The sequence below is a fragment of the Zerene cesonia genome, chromosome 15 (assembly GCF_012273895.1).
Source record: "Zerene cesonia ecotype Mississippi chromosome 15, Zerene_cesonia_1.1, whole genome shotgun sequence".
In the NCBI taxonomy this organism is placed as follows: domain Eukaryota; kingdom Metazoa; phylum Arthropoda; class Insecta; order Lepidoptera; family Pieridae; genus Zerene; species Zerene cesonia.
The window spans coordinates 8,985,768-9,002,980 of NC_052116.1; the positions used below are offsets into that span (position 1 = coordinate 8,985,768).

Genomic DNA, 17,213 nt, shown 5'->3' on the forward strand with positions numbered 1-17,213 from the left:
CATGAAAATCCTTGGAGCCGATTCCGAGATTCCAATTATATATAATATATACAAGAATTGCTCGTTTAAAGATATAAGATTATTGAAAACAAAAAATATCAACTTAACCATATAGATCATTGTTTGATCGAGTTTCAGAAACTCATTTTTCTCTTAAACAAAAAATAAACAACATATAATAAGTTCACATATAGTTTTAAGCAACGTGGGGGTAGCACTATTATAATCAAATGGATATAAACTTACTTAGTGTTGATGTATATCCACGCGTGCGAATCGACCAGAACGATAGCGGTGAAGAGGAACCCAGCCACTACAGCCGCCAGCAGCTGAAGGCTTAACGCCTGTAAATGCATATATACCACATGTTATTTCAACGTGCTTTTTGTTTAAGAATTCCGGGAATTGTATTAAGGTATTTTGTTAAATAATTGTGCTATGTATTTGAAAAAAAATAAAAACACAATGGTTAAAGATGTCATTTCATATTCCATTCCATTTAATATTTCATATCCATTCTTAAAAATTAATACCAAATCTCAGCCCGATCCGTCCAGCGGTTTGGGCTGTGCGTTGATAGATCACTATGTCAGTCAGACACCTTTGAGTTATATATATATATATATATATATATATATATATATATATATATATATATATATATATATATATATATATATATATATATATATATATATATATATATATATATATATATATATATCTAGATTGATATAATTGAAGTAACTCTTTTTCCTATTCGGCACACGTTCTAGAAATGTTATAACAAACAACTACATCATAACTATTAGGTAGTTAATAAAAATTGTAATTTTAAGACTGTTTGTGTGTTTCCACTATGTGTATGACTGTTTTCGACTGTCTGTATATTTTTTGTCATCTAAATATGCGTGTTGGCGCGCACCTGCAGGCCGGCGTCGCAGGCGGCGCGCGCCGCGGTGACGAAGTAGGCGCGCGCCATGCGGCACTCCAGCGCGCTGCTCAGCGACACCAGCGCGCGCTCCGCCTCGCCCGTGCCCGCGCCCAGCGCGCCCAGCGCCGGCTGCAGCCCTGCAAGGGACACCACCACGTTTTATGTGCTTGTGCGACAAGCATTCTTCAAAATACAACTACTAAATATATAGTGTTAAACTATTACAAGAAACCGATAAATAGTCCCTCTGTATAACCGCAACATTACATATTTTATAGCGATATACAAAAAACACATCGACATTCAAACAAAATTTTTCATCTGGCTCGAAGAGCCTTTTGGTCCCTCCAGCCGAATTCACCCACACCCTACAAAAGATAATTTTTTTCTCAAATATTTATAATCATTTTTATTGTATCAAGTTATCGTACTCAGCCATTCCAATAAAATAACATAATCAAAAACACCACAAACTTAACCAAATAAGATAAATATTCAAAGAAAATTTTACTTCCGGTTCGAAGGACCTATCGGATCCTTCGAGCCGGTACCCCGCCTGCCGCACAAACTAACCGGGATCGTTGAACAGCTGCGGCGCGCCGCGCGACAGCACGGCCAGCGCCTGCCGCACCGCCACCACGGCGCGCTGCGCGTTGCGCAGCTCAGCCGTCAGCACGTTCTCGCGGGACACCTTGCACGACAGGTAGTAGTGCACCATCTGGAACATTGTGCTCGCTGTATCAGTTATAGGGTGTATTGTAGTTACTCGAATTACTAAGTCGCTAAGTTACTTTTTGTTTATAGAAATTTACATTACAACTACTACATTAATACAACATGCTTTGGCTGCCATAGGTACACCAATAGTTACGATAGTATCAAATAGTTACTGTTGTTTTGACAATATGTATTGTATATTAATGACAAAATATTAGGAGATAGTTCAGCTATTTGTATTAATATTCAGTAAAAACATCGAGGGGTTGAGAAAAACAAAACATGGGAGCCGGAAGCCCGTTTCCTTTACCTAACCCTTCCTAAACCCTTCCTTCTTTCGAGTCGTCAAACTTTCCCAATCCCTTACCCCTTAAAAGCGAGCAGCGCATTCGAAGACGCACTAATTGCACGCAGGTTCACGGGCGACGGTGATCGCTCACCATCGGGTGGACCACCAGCTCAGTCCCTATTACGGCATATAGAGGAGGAACGCACGTCGAGCGGCAGGCGGTGCGGCGCGTAGAGCGCGATGGCGCGCGCGGGGTCCTGGCACGCGTCGGCCGCCGCCACCGAGCCCGCCACCAGCGCCGCGCTGGCCGCCCAGCACGCCACCAGCGCGCCCAGCGCGCACACCTGCACCACCCGTCATTGCATCAATTGTAAGTTGAGGGGTAATATTTGACTTTAGAAGCAAGCTGTTTCTCCTAAATACAGGTTGCCCTGCAATCTAGCTTACAAACATCGGAAACATCGGCTTCACATATTGTAAACTTTAAAAATATATGTAAGACAAACTGTTTATAAAAATTTTTTGTTTATAAAAATTGTAAATTTTTAAAACTTATGTCTGTAGGAAATAAATAAATAAATATAGCTGGCTAATTGACATGAATTAATTTCAGTTCAATTACGTTGTCTCTTTCTCGCTGACACTTATTAAATCATGTCATATTATTCGTTATCATATCTATTACGCGTTAGTAAATAATGTCATAGCGAGCGTACGACACTTTGAACATCGAACGTGTGTTGGTAACTTATCTATCTACACCTTTTTACTAGTAATATTATCGTATTATAGCAATCCCCACAGCATATGGCCGGGCTTAAATCAATACTACTGTGACCGCCATTTCACGCATAGTAAAGTCGATATTGTACTCATCGACTCGCACCTGATCACAGCCCGACAATAACGATTAGAGAGAGAAATTAAAATGCTTTGTACATGTTAGGAATTGTTGAAACTTTAAGTGTACCATTTTAATACCATAGTTAAATAATTAATTTAACATATATGTCACAGTATTTAATACATCAGTATATTTAACACGGAGGATTAACTCACATCAATGATGGTGATAATATACTATTCGAATCTATTCTAAACTATTCGAATAATAGATCTATTCGAATCTATTCTAAACTATTCGAATAATAGATCTATTCGAATCTATTCGAATTACCACGATACCCCCATATACTCACACAAAGCAGCAGCAGAGCCCGGCGCGAGCGCCTCGCGGCCGCCGCCAGCAGCGCCACGCAGACGGCGCCGCCGCAGCACCAGCCCGCCATGCCGCCCGCCCAGCGCGCCGCCTCCCATATCCACAGCCGCTGGAATTGTTACATATCTCATTAGTTGAGGAAACAGTAGCATTATGGTTAATAATGTAACATATCAAATTGTTTTTACGTAATAAAAATATAAAAGAATTGATTGTGAGATCCGGCTCAAAGGATTACAAAAGATTGTGGTACAAAGTTGTAATGGTACTCGAATGCGATAATATAAAACGTGGAATCCTGTAATCGTGTGGGATTAGGGTAAATTTTAAAATATTTACATTTTGTTCCGCATTGGAAATCAAAATAATTGATAAGATTTTAGATTTCGGTTCGAAGGACCAAAACGAAATCTCGACCAATTTACAAATTTTCATCCATAATAGTAAAACAAACTACGGCCGCCACAAATTATAAGCGGCTGAGACAGAACCGGCGTAATTTCTCAGCCCAGACAGCGCTGCCAGCATTACTTCACTACTTACAAACCCAACTTTATAGACGAGTCCAGGTTTAGCACCGCAAGTTATAATCTGCTGAAGCGAAGCAGACGTTTCTCAGAACTAACAGGACTTTCAGCATTACTAATACACCCACCTTCATAAACGCGTCCAAGTTCAGCGCCGCCAGCGGCCGCCGCAGGTTGTCAGCGGCCGAAGCCGCCGCGCTGGCGTTGTTCCTCAGCGCTGACAGCGCTCGCAGCAGCGTGCCCAGCGCCGTCTGGTTGGCGACGGGCGCGTCTAGGGCGTCCGCTAATCGCGCTAGAGGCGCCCGGGCGCGGGAACCCATCGCCTCTTCTAGTATGCTTGACTGGAAATGAAAAATGGTATAATTACATTACGTACCTTACCTACTTACTTTTTTATATTATTATCTGAATGAAAAGGAGTTTTGACTAAATAAATTTGTTGTTCGTTTAAACTAACTCTTTTAAGCGTAGCTTGTATAATTTTATTATTCAACAAACACCGGAATTTGGAAATTTTTAATTAAAGCACACAATTCATGATTTTACAAACCAATTCTTATCGGTTCTATACAAGTGCAAGTCGTACCAAGGATGCCTTTATATTTAAGAATCAAGTACAGGAGGTGTAAATCACCTGGTTTTTAACAGTATTGACCAGCGCGGCGAGCTGGTTGCCAGCTTGGATGCTCTGCAGCATCGCGTTGTGCAGGTCATCATTGCCGAAGAGGCCGACACCGATCGCGCCGCAGCAGAGTACAGACAGTATCATCAGTGTTATCTGAAAATCATAAATGAATGATAGAATATGGCGCACGAAATGAACACAGACGTTTCTTAGTATGTAATTTGTAACCGTCTCCTTTAGACTCGATTTTGACCCATTTTTTTACACTGACCCAAACTTTGTACACTTATTAAGGACCCGTGGCGATACGCATACAATAATTTCTATATTAAGAGCAAGTGAGACAATTTAATTCAATCAATTATTAAAGCGTATTTTATAAACATTATAAAAGTTAGCAATGTTCACTTCATATTAACTTCGAGTTGTGAATCAATTTATAATATGTACCCAGCTATGTCATATTGTAGACTTATCAAATTTATAATATGAAACATTTTTACTTCTCCGCTTAAGAATAGTATGTTCTTATTAAATAACTTATTATTTTTGCTGCAGATTAATATGCAGATGGAGTATGACCTAGAAAAACATGTAGGCTAAGTTGTAGCTATATAGGTCAAGAGAAGATATTCCAGCGTTTCTTAATAGATGGCGTAAAATGCGTCTTTAGAAGCTTAAATAGAAAGTGTATAAAAATTAATGAGATAGGTACCTTATCGAATGAGGGATCTATTCAAAACTACTTGATAAGACAACTTGAAGCATTTATGTCTTAAAGATAATATCGTAATTATGTAATATGGACCAATACAATCAATTTGCATATTTCTAACCCTCTGAAATATATTAAACTGCAACTGAATGCTTCATGGCATCCTACATAGCTTCACTTATTTATTTCAACAAAGCAACATTTTTTCATTGTCAGATTAATGTTCTAAAATGCAATTGTGCCAATATTTAAAAAATCCATTTAGTTCCAATTTTAAAATAAATAACAACAAACCGATGATTTACTGAACATCAAATATTTACAACCGTTTCAAAACGATCTTGTTAATAAAAAATTAAATGTCAATAACTCTTCAGTTTTATAGGGAGTGAATTCAATAAATCGTATAAACTTTATTATATCGAGTCAGTAACAGCTATCAGACACACATGTGGGGTTACATCACTGTGGGAACCGCTTGATGATCCTACCAGCTACTGTAGGGTTGTCAACCGTGTAAATAGCATAATCATCTTAACAGACATAGGTCTACTTACACATATTCATATATTGAATTGTATTATGTTAATAAATGCGCTCTAAATGTTCCTTGTTGCAAATTTTGTCTTCAACGTGTTTTGTAAATTTTCGTTTACTACTACAGGGTTGTCAACCGTGTAAATAGTAATCATCTTAACAGACATAGGTCTAGTTATAGTTGATAAATGCGCTCTTAAGGTTTCTTTGTTCATATCGTGTCTTCAACGTGTTTTGTTAACTTTATATTTAACGCTGTTAAAATTACAATTGCATTACTAACATAACTGAGAAAATTAAGGGAGTGTATGATAATAATCAAAATAATACTGTATAAAAAAAAATCAGTGGCAACCCTAACTAATGTACAAACCGATGGAACTAAAAATATCACGCTATTTAGTATTGTTTTAAAGGCGAAGTGCACTCAATCTAAATTCCACGCCGACATATTGCTTAATTTTATTATTGCGTGCAACGCTTTAATAAGGGCTTTGTACGTTTATAGAAAATTCCTTTCTCGAAATTAATTGTATTTACTCGGAAGCAGTGAAATATTATAGCTATTTTTCATTTGCGATAGAATCATAAGAAAAGAAATCAAGTTGAGGAGTCATTAAAATGCATAATAATAATATTAATTATAATGATATAATACTAAGAACAGTTTAACGTGTATTTAGCATGATATTGCTTCCATAATCTATACTAATATATAAAGCTGAAGAGTTTGTTTGTTTGTTTGAACGCGCTAATCTCAGTAAGTGCTGGTCCGATTTGAAAAATTCGTACAGTGTAAGATAGCCCATTTGTTGAGGTACTACGCGGGTAGAATTGCGGGGCACAGCAAGTATGTGCTGCGGTTTAATCCCCGGCGGAACCCGAAGGCAAGAGAAAGTATTTCTATGGCTTATGTATACCCTGGCAGGTGATTTTTTTAATTAGGTAATTCACTCAACCTCAGCGTGTGTTTGCAGAAACCATATTAACGTATTTCTAAAGCAAGCGACAGTATTTATCTCAAAGAAGTCCCAAAACGATTAACTATCGTGTCACGTGATACAAATATACAGATACCCGCATTCACTTCACCCAGAAACTAGATTAGAACAAAACTCGAATGGTATACTACCTTGAGCGCGGTGATACTCTTCGGCGGGCGTTGCTTCCTGTCGCAGCATCTTGTGAGCAAGTATATGAGCAGCACGGTCAGCGTGAGGATCAGCCAGGCGCCCGGGATCGAGCCGAGGATTCCGAGACTCTAGAATTTTAGAGGACGGTCAATTTCTTTCCTTATCCTTTGCCCCCTAAAAGCGTGGAACGCATTTGGAGTAAGGGGTAGAGAAATTTCCCATAAGTTTAAATGATTAATGTTTTAACGGACGGTTAGTTGATCAATATTATGAGGTAGACAATTTTGTATTATCGCCATGGAGGTTCAAACCCTGAAAATCTCCGTTCCCAATAAGATGTTTAGTTGATTATAAGGTTAGTCCGTATAATGAGTTTATTGAATAATATCTTTATCTCAGTAGCTATATTATAGAATTAGCTTTATATATTAACAATAGACACAGAAAATGTACAATACATACTAATTAAATATATATTCTTTTTAGTACATATTCGTCTTTGATATTCATACGGAGTGACGTGCTCAGAATTACGTTTTGTTTTTACTTCCTGCTATACATAAAAGCTCAACCATTCAATCATAGACACGTACCCTCCATTATTTTAATGCTATTCAGTTCAATAATGCTTGAATATGAAAAAAATTCGCATCGTGTCAGTGGTTTAAACTGGGCCAACCTCCAGAACATCTGGTTTAATATGATTTTAATATAGGCTGTTAACAAAAAAATCTAGAATTTAGTATATATGACACGAAATTTACAAGTTTATTAAGTACTTTAAAATATATCTTTTTCACTAAACTATTTTAAATTCATTAACACGTGTAACACAAATATTACATAATTTATCTGTATATAATAATATAATAATATACCTATAGTTCGAATAGTTTCATAAACGTTTCATCAGGACACCAAACGGAAATCTCCGAGATCTGTTCTTAGTGAATCACCACACCAGATCAAACCTGTATCTTGATAGAACCACTTTCGCATTCACAACTTGACTAACAAATGTAATTTTCGTGAGTGCAACGTAATAATGTGAGTCACTTTTGGACCTATCGTCTTTATATATTTATTTGTAATTTAGGGCATCATTTAATTAATGAGAGACAACAAGGTGATTACACGCCATGTAACATTGAATACTTAACCTTTAAGTACGACTTCGAAGGCACCCTTGTATTACAGTATACATTATCTTTTATCCACTTGCATTAGTTATATCGATGAGTGTGATGAACATTATATAATGTTAACGTTCCGTGTTAGTGGGATATGTCCCAATATACCCTGGACATATTTTTAAAAAACCAGCGACCCTACATAGCTCCTACCACAGGTTATCACACACAATCAATCTATTTTGTGAGTGTGTTAAAGTTGATGCTTTAATGCTATATTATACGCACTGCTAGAATAATTTACTTGGTGATTTAAGCCAGTTCTAATACTGCTTATTGCTTACACATACATCTTGAGGTACATCCTCAAGATGTATCATAATCTACGAACTGGGGATCGAATTCAGCCACCTAAACCTTGTCACACGCACCTCAACGTTGTGAATATCCAAATTTATTCCACAAGTTTGGAGTCTGTAAATGAAAGCGAAGTCCTTCGCCGAAGCCAACTTCTATCTCTCATTTCTCGTCGCGTTTTTAATCTAAACAGCTTCGTACGCAAATAGCCAGTATAGAGTAGCTGTGTGTACAAAGGGGCTCAGAGCCACTGGCGCCTTCAGCTCCTACGGCACGCACCTCAAGGTATATCGGCGAGTTGGGCGCGAAGGTGTCGTTGACACGGTGCAGCGTGACGTTGATGTGCGGCAGCGCGTGCAGCAGCCGCGACAGCCGCGGCGGCACGAACTCGTCCGAACCGCCCGACGCGCCCATGCCAGCTGTTCACGCACACACCTGCAGGTTTCACGTACCTTTGGTTAACACACTGACAACACTAGTAGGATTTAGGGGCACAACTATTGAATGTCACTTGTCGTGTACATTGTATAGCTATGTATCTTAATATCAATGCTTGTGTATCTTCTAGGAATAGGACTTTTAAAGAATTAAAACGCGCTTTCGTAATCATATTCATTGGGCCGTATCCTTTTATCCGTTACCCCTTAAAGGCGGGCAGCGCATTTGCAGAGGCCCAACCTCTGGAAATGTTCATGGGCGGTCGTGATCGCTTACCATCAGGCGAACCACATCAACTCAGCTGCAGCTGGTCCATGTCCTGTATTATCGAACATGTATTTCCTATTTTTGATGCTCGGTAAATAAAATTTCTATCACTATGTATTATTTCATATTTGTCAATTTACCCGTCGGTTGCCTGGAAGAAATAGCTTACAACAATTCAATACGAAGTTCTTATACACCAACTTTTTTACCTTTTTTGCTCAACTCTGTATACAATTAATTATAAATTTATAAATAAATATAATTAAAACTATTGTTATTACGAACGTTGTACTAGTCCAACTTGGCCATTTGCCCAGATGTGGTAAACAATTTACACATGTGTGGTTATTATCAACCAAGATAACTTATATATATAAGATTACTTATTCCAAATACGATATTAAAAAAGCTAGTTTATCTTGAATAAAAAAATGCATATGTATTTTTAATCCACATACAGATTTTCTATACAATCTGTCGACCAAACGTCAAACTCACCGGAAAAAAGTCTCTTCCCGCCTTTTACGAGGCCATAGCCCGTTTCGCAGCTGGAAGCATATTATCTCTATCGGGAATGCATCTGTAACAATTAAACGGTCGTTAAGTGAACTGTTGTTAAAAAAACATCTGTACGAATATTTATTATGTATTTTGTTTTACGTCACCATGGACCATTAAAAAGAAATAATTAATTGGACTAAATTTGTATTTAATTGGAATTTTTACTATCGTAGCCAGTGAATCTTAGATGTTAGCATAGCGTCACTATTTGGATCTTGGATTATACTCAAAAATTTATAAAAAAATGGCAGTCCTCCTTCATTATTGTAAACGTTAATTGATAACTAATTCAATAAAACACGTACGCAGAACAAGCGTATAATTGTATAACTATTAGCCCAGAATCCCTAGAATCTAGAATCTCGAATGTAGGTAAGTCATCATCGCTATCACTGACTCACCGACCGGTGCAACCCGTTCTCTATTCCTAGACGTAGAAAGCAACCGGGCAATAACTTTTCAATGTTGATAGGTGATTCCTAAACACGTTTAATTAATTTCTATGATCAAATACTTGGACATGTTTATCATTGCAATGTTTTCTTAACTGATTTACTTCACCTACATATTTTATACGCTTGTATGTCTGTATGTAACCGACTTCTTTATACCCGATATTGGCCTCTTTATACAGACAGATAAAATTCAAACCTTGTACACTCATCAAGTATCGCTGACAATACAATAACTTCACGAGTCATCTATTCCTAATCAATGTATGATTAGGATCGTCAGAATTATATAATATCCTCACATATACTCTGCATAACAGCCAGTGAGGCAACTTAATCGCTTTATCGTTAAAGCGACTTTTCAAAACCATGTTTATTATTAAAAATTCTCATCTTGTGACAGATCCCGGCCTTCTTGTTCAAATCGCATTTATTGCTTTAAATATTTATAACAGATTAAAAATCTATTGTATTTTCATTGACACTGAAAATCTAAAAAAAATAGCGAATATTCCGCTTTTTTCGCATACAAAACACCCTGTACGCGACATCAATTACTGACAACATTAACAAAAACACCGATCCTCATTTCGCCCGTATACCCTTCACGCTGTAACATACATTACCCTTTTTGAACGTGTTTTTTGCATCGTTAAACCCGCGCGCTAGTTGCCATTATTCAATGGACAGCGTGCGCCATATTGAATTGTATACCACGTTTCCATTTATGTAATACGCACGTGCGAATACTCGGTAATGATGTTTGTTTTTATTTAAGTTACTTTTACCGAATGTAGATAAAAAGAGGTTTTCTTGTTGGAAACAAGCTCTAGGGTCATTGCACTATGTACACCAGGTGTGTATTTTTTATTGCATTTATTTTTACATTGAGTAATTTCTGTATTTAACATGAATAACGAAATACAATAAACCAAGGATGTGTGTGTGTGTTTGTTGCTCTTTCACGCAAAAACGATTGAACTGATTGCAATGAAATTCGGTACGTAGACAGCTGGACAACTGGAAAAACATAAAGGCAACTTTTTATCCCGATATTCCTACGGGACACGGAAAAATTAATATTATCTACTCCCGCAATACGTATACGCAGTGGGATAGCAAATATAAAGCCTATTGTAGACATTAACTATCCGTAAACAGACATAAATAATGAGATAACATTAGTAATACAAAATAACGGTACACGAACACTAAGAGTATACATCTCTATCCAGTAATTTCGACCCAACTCCACAATTCATTCGTATTATAGCCAAATCGATGATGTCTGAATATTGTTCGGGCTTCGCCCGTGGTACATATGTAGCCTATAGCCTTCCTTAATAAATGGGCTATCTAACACTGAAAGAATTTTTCAAATCGGACCAGTAGTCCCCGAGATTAGTGTGTTCAAACAAACAAACAAACTTTTCAGCTTTATAATATTAGTATAGATATAGCAACGATAATAACCCGTTCGAATATAAAATCGAGAGGTTATAAAAACAAACGATCATCTGTTCTCGACTCTTTGATCTGGTGCAGATGAATCGTTATTTATGATTCATCTAACGCTAAGCACACGATATTGGCTAGACGAACGTTATAGGAGTAATCGTAAAAATATATTATTGGGAATTCTGTACGATTGAAGTGAATGTGAAATGTAGTTCCAAAACACTATGCTCTAAGACACCAGCTGTTGTAAAATGTAGTTCCAAAACACTATGCACTTAATAATACACTAGCAGTTCGCCCCGGCTTCGCCCTTGGAACATATATAGCCTCAATCAGTGAAGTTGCAACTTTCTAATGGTGAAAGAATTTTTTAAATCGGTCCAATAGTTTCCGAGTTTATCCATTACAAACAAACAAACAAACAAACAACAATGCAAATTCTTCCTTTCATAATGTCAGTGTAGAAGTGTAGTTTACATATTTGTTTAGCTAATTTCTAAAAGCTGATTAGACACCAAACAAAAAACAAAAAACATATTATGTATTTTTTAACTACAGATCCGCCTAGCTTCGCTTGTGTATAAAAATATCCTATAACTCTCTGGCATCACATACATATCCAACGGTGAAAGAATTTTCTCAATCGATCCAGTGGTTCCTGAGATTAGCTCGTTCAAACAAACAAACTCTTCAGCTAAGCATACATCATATTTTGATTAGTTATAAAATAAACATGCACGCATCAAGTCTGGTAGATAATGTGCACTCAGCAGAGAAGTCTTCCGGATTCCCAAAGCCAGTCAATAGTGTTCTATAATCACTATCAATTATTTTCGCCTGTTTCTCATACAACTTGTATGTAAGTTGAACTTTTATTCATCTGCGGGTGGTCCTTCGAATTTCGTAAAATAACGACAGCGAAACTTCATACAAACAACCTTAGGTATATCTTATTATTGGGGCGATGTTATGCGGGTAGCCTAGAGCATTAAAATATAAACAAAACATGTTTATGCTGTAAATTAAAAGGATTGTATGATTTAGAAGGAGCCTGCGATGGAATGTGCAGTGTTTTTAATAATCGATATGTTTATTTGTAATCTTTACCCGAATTAGGACGACTTTATAAGAACTTAAAACCGTGTTGGACAAATAAGCTTTACTGTAACCTCTTACGTACATTTGTAGTTTGTATACATTTTTAAAAACGTCTTAAAGCAGTTGACCACCTCCTTGGTACAGTGGTTAACGCGTGAGTGTAGAACCGAGGGGTCCTGGGCTCAATTCCCGGTGGGGACGCAAAAAAAAATGTCTCGGTCTGGCAGGACACAGAATGCTGATCACCTACTTGTCCGTAAAGAAAATCGATCAGTGCAACAGATGTACATCATCTGCCCCATACCCCTAGGGGACACGGGACTTCACTTTTTAAAGCAGTACTAATTCCAGTGCAACAAAGCGATAACTCTAGACTTACTCCATAACTCTTCATGAAAACACTCTTACATGTTCTCAAAACCAACCAATTAGACACACATCTGCATGCTGGGTCCATCTAGATCCAAACCAACAAGTTGGACACAATCAAACTCAGATATGAGCTATACAGAATTCGCGCCGATACCACAATAGCTTGTCAACTGTTTTGTTACACGTCCTGCCACCATTGTTACCCATTTGGTGTTGCGACTGACACGATTCTATTGAGGCGACAATGGATATGTTACTGTATACCTACTGTTGATAATCATTCATTTGTGGCCGCAATAATTCGACTGTGACGCTTATAATTTTTTTTATTCTATTGCTTTTATTAGTATCGTGTATTGTTTTTATACAGTGCAGGGGTGGTTCATTGGTGGTTCATCGACAGAGCGTGTAAGAAATCATTGGAAAATATTTTATTATCCTCAAATTATTCATATCATCTATACTCGAAACCGTGAAGGGAAACATCGTAAAGAAACCGGTATGTCGACGAGTCAATAGTTCGACGACAAATGACATCTGTTAACCCGGACATGGTTGCTTGGCTTACCGGAACCCTCATAGAAAGCCCGCGTCCCTGCAGTGGCAACATATATGGGCTGATGATGATGAGTGGTTTTCTGTCTTCATCATCAACAATTCAATACTTCTATATTCTTTTGACAGTTTTATGCTACAGGTTAACTCTGTTATTCTGCAATTGACTGTTATGTATATCGGTTCTGTTTATAATAACAGATATCAAGGAATATAGGTTAATGAGAATCATTTTAGAGAGGACCTCACTACATGTACCAAAAAGAAGAAGATTGTCGAGGTCCCTAATAAAATTTTAATGAGATTGATGAGGGTAGATGTAATGCAGATTATTGATTCATATCTTATTTTCATATTATATTATCAATGACTTTTTACAATGGTATGTATACAGTCGACGGAGACAACCGAAGGGAATCGGTATTCCTACCAAACGGAGCTATCAGCGCCCTGTAACCACATTCGCCACAAACAAAACACACGCTGATAACCTAATATTTAAAAATACGTACATTACGTAACTTTCCATTCACTCAAACGTACGTAATGAAGAATCCCGCGAGAGCCGCGCCATTTTAATACACCTCCATTTATTTTCGATATCAATTTTTCCAGCACGACGCGTCGTCAGGCACGCCCGCTTGTATTCATATTTTCATATTTAATTACTCGACTGTACATTTCAACGTACACATGCGAAATGGAACGCCTTTTGAATTTATCCAACTAAAAATATTAACCGTTCTTTGAGGCGTGTTCGTTTCTATTATATAGAAGTCTTTAAATTATATCATGTCGGCTTGGACAGTGGTTAGCGCGTGTGTTGATGCCGGGAGTAACTGAGCTTGATCTAGCTTCGAATCTAATACAAAAATACATCAGGACCTCATACTGTTCCCTTTCTCTCTTCATAAGTAAGAGAAAAACATAGATCGATCAACTAAACTGACGTAAATGCAAGCTAGAAAAAAATCATAAAAATAGATTGATTCATTATGTTTCCCACAGTTCCGACACCAAAAAGCGCATGCAGCATAGCAGTCCAATCATTAAAGTTGGGTCAAACGAAACCGGAATAGGACTGAAACTGACGGATATGAAAGATCAGATTCTCCAGCGCTCCCAGTTCACGAGGGAACAATGCGTCAGAAACAAATCCATGGCTTGGTCTCAGTGAGGATGCGACCAATCAAACCGGCCGGCACACTTGCCTAATTGAATAATCTGCATACTAGACGTCCAATTATTCTAGAATATCTCCCCTATCGGATAACCTGGCCTTGAAACGATTTCGGCTGGATGAAGACGTTAAAGCTACTGTGCGGAATATTTTAATGAAACTATTAAAATATTTGATCTTAAATGCCATTTTTACTTTGAGAGGAAAATAAATCTTCAACTCGTTTCACCTTCTCGAAGTTTAGCCATTGCGTAGAGACCGCCATAATCTTTTATGGAAGGAACTAGCCTTCCGCCCCCGGCTTAGCTCACGTACTTAACGTTATCGCGCACACAGACGTTTTCCCTACAATACCATACCATATCGCCTGTAACTACCTTTTTAACCGATGTTTCCAAAAACGAAGAAGGTTCTCAATTCGGTAATAATATAATTTGTATATATATATAGTATTTGAATGAGGCAATTATCTGTTCCTCACTCAAATAGTGGGTACCTATATAATAATTTGACACATTAAATGACTTCAACACTGATCTAAGAACAATTTATAGCTTAATTCAAAATCTTCTTAATTAGTTAACAAATAAAACTAAACATCTAACACACCATCCTAAACTACACATTCAAACCAATGCCAACAGCAAACAAAACGAAACATACCTACCTACAAATGACTTTAAAACCAAGCCCGTCTTTAATTAAAACAGTACTATATTTCAGCATTAATAGCCCACGGGTTTCCCCGTCTGACGCATGCGTGCACGGCGGCGAAGGAACTATGTCAAACAGGGCTTAAATTTATGAGAACGTTAAAATGTGCAGCTACACGGAAACCGTAAGCGTTGAATGCTGAATAGAATTAAAGGATTAAGACGTTCTACAGTTTGGACGCCAATCGACAAAGAGTAGCAGCATGTGCCGCTACCAGGATGAACCATCAGGTGATCCACACGCCCGTGCTAAGATGTAGTAGCCCTACAGGCTACCGTCGAGGTTCACCACAAAAAAGGTTGAATTAAATAGTTTAACCCGGGTTCGTGACAGTCAAAATGTGGATTATAAAATTGTATCCTTTTCCGCCATACTAAAGCATAATTTGAAATGCAAATGTTGTGACGTCACTGATTCCACCCGCACTGGCTCTTTGTGGATTGTATGAAAAAGTATATACAGTGAAACCTGGTTAAGTGAGACATCCAAGGGACCTGCAATGTCGTTTCACTTATAGAGGTATTCCACTTACCCAGTGTCTCAGATATACAGGTATAAATCAATATCTGTCTCATTTACAGAGGTAATTGAAGCTCAAAATTTGTACTTACGTACTTGAAATTACGTGTGGAATTTGTGGGTAGAATAAGAATGAGTAAACAAACAATATTATCTCAGTTACAGAGGTTTATGCATATAAAATTTACTCGCTGTCTCAGTTATAGAGGTAACTATGATGATAAATCGAAAGAACAAATCCCAGATATAGAGGTTTACCTCGTCCCACTAACAGAGGTAATTCAGTGCCAAAGTGTTGGGACCTCAGCATGAGTTCCAGTTATGGAGGTTTCTCACTTATCCAGGTCCCACTTAACCAAGTTTCACTGTAAGTTGTATCTCTATGTTTCGAGATATGCGCAATATATAAAGCGCTATATATACTAGCCAATATACGGAATGCAAAGCAAATATACGGGAATAATTACAAACAAAGAGTTCCTACAATACCATTCTAATTATTCGCAGTGGAAATATGATCGATAGAAATGAATTCAGACTGTTTTGCATGACCTAATTGCAACAACGGTACGCAATTAAAAAGCGAACGTAGAGCATATTTCATAATTTCCCTGTATAACTCCAAATCACGTTACAGTAATTCCAATACAGAGATAAATATCAAGTCAAAAGGGAATTAAGTGATCTAAATAATTATTCTGAAAACGAAATTGTGGTAGCGAATGCGAGAGTCTTTAATCAGAATTCTTCATCTTGTTAGAGCAGAATTACAGCACTTAAACCAACAAGAGCGAGTTTTTATAATGTTCTCGCTATCCTGGAAATCTCCACGGCTTCTTAATCCCTAAAGTGGAACGACGTTGGGCCGAGCGTCGCATTGAATACCTAGTATGCGCTAATTTCTCGTTTCATACAAGAAACCTATAAATTTACATATTACATTATTTGAGCACTTTACCTACATCGTAAATATATTTCCATGCACCACAAAGCATCGATTGACTTTCACAGTGACAAATCGCGTAGAGCTTCAAAGAGCCGCCCACCACTCAGCTGAAAATCAATCGATAGTGCATCGTACTATTCCTGACGATACCCACTACTGTTCCCACGTGCTGCTGAATGGAGCACGTGGGGTGCGGCCGCTCGATACAGCGGAGGCTGCGCGGTGGGCTCGCGCCCGGCATCTCGTTTATTAGGGCTGCCACCGACGGATTTTTAAAGTTGACTTTTTGATTTTGGAACATTTTAAAAGTATTTAGTGGGAATATAGCCAGGTTGAATATAATCAAAAGAATTGATATTTGTCGAGTTATCATAATTTAATTTAATTTTTATCTATTTAATTCCGCCTTGCTCGAGGGCACTACGCCTGAAGCATGGAGCAGGAGTGTGGTTGTTCTGTTCTTCAAAAAG

General features: G+C 37.7%; 1 protein-coding gene across 1 annotated transcript in view; it reads right to left on the reverse strand.

Moving 5' to 3' along the window:
- Positions 1-17,213, reverse strand: part of LOC119832268 (protein tweety-like) — a 52,524-nt gene that overhangs the window by 2,249 nt on the left and 33,062 nt on the right. The window contains exons 3-12 of the mRNA XM_038355928.1: positions 9,387-9,468; positions 8,463-8,618; positions 6,696-6,824; positions 4,321-4,464; positions 3,815-4,027; positions 3,140-3,268; positions 2,147-2,284; positions 1,508-1,652; positions 926-1,071; positions 247-344 (exon numbers count right to left, since the gene is read on the reverse strand). Coding sequence (XP_038211856.1) covers positions 247-344; positions 926-1,071; positions 1,508-1,652; positions 2,147-2,284; positions 3,140-3,268; positions 3,815-4,027; positions 4,321-4,464; positions 6,696-6,824; positions 8,463-8,597 — 1,277 coding nt within the window. The 5' untranslated portion in view covers positions 8,598-8,618; positions 9,387-9,468. The remainder of the gene's footprint in view (positions 1-246; positions 345-925; positions 1,072-1,507; positions 1,653-2,146; positions 2,285-3,139; positions 3,269-3,814; positions 4,028-4,320; positions 4,465-6,695; positions 6,825-8,462; positions 8,619-9,386; positions 9,469-17,213) is intronic.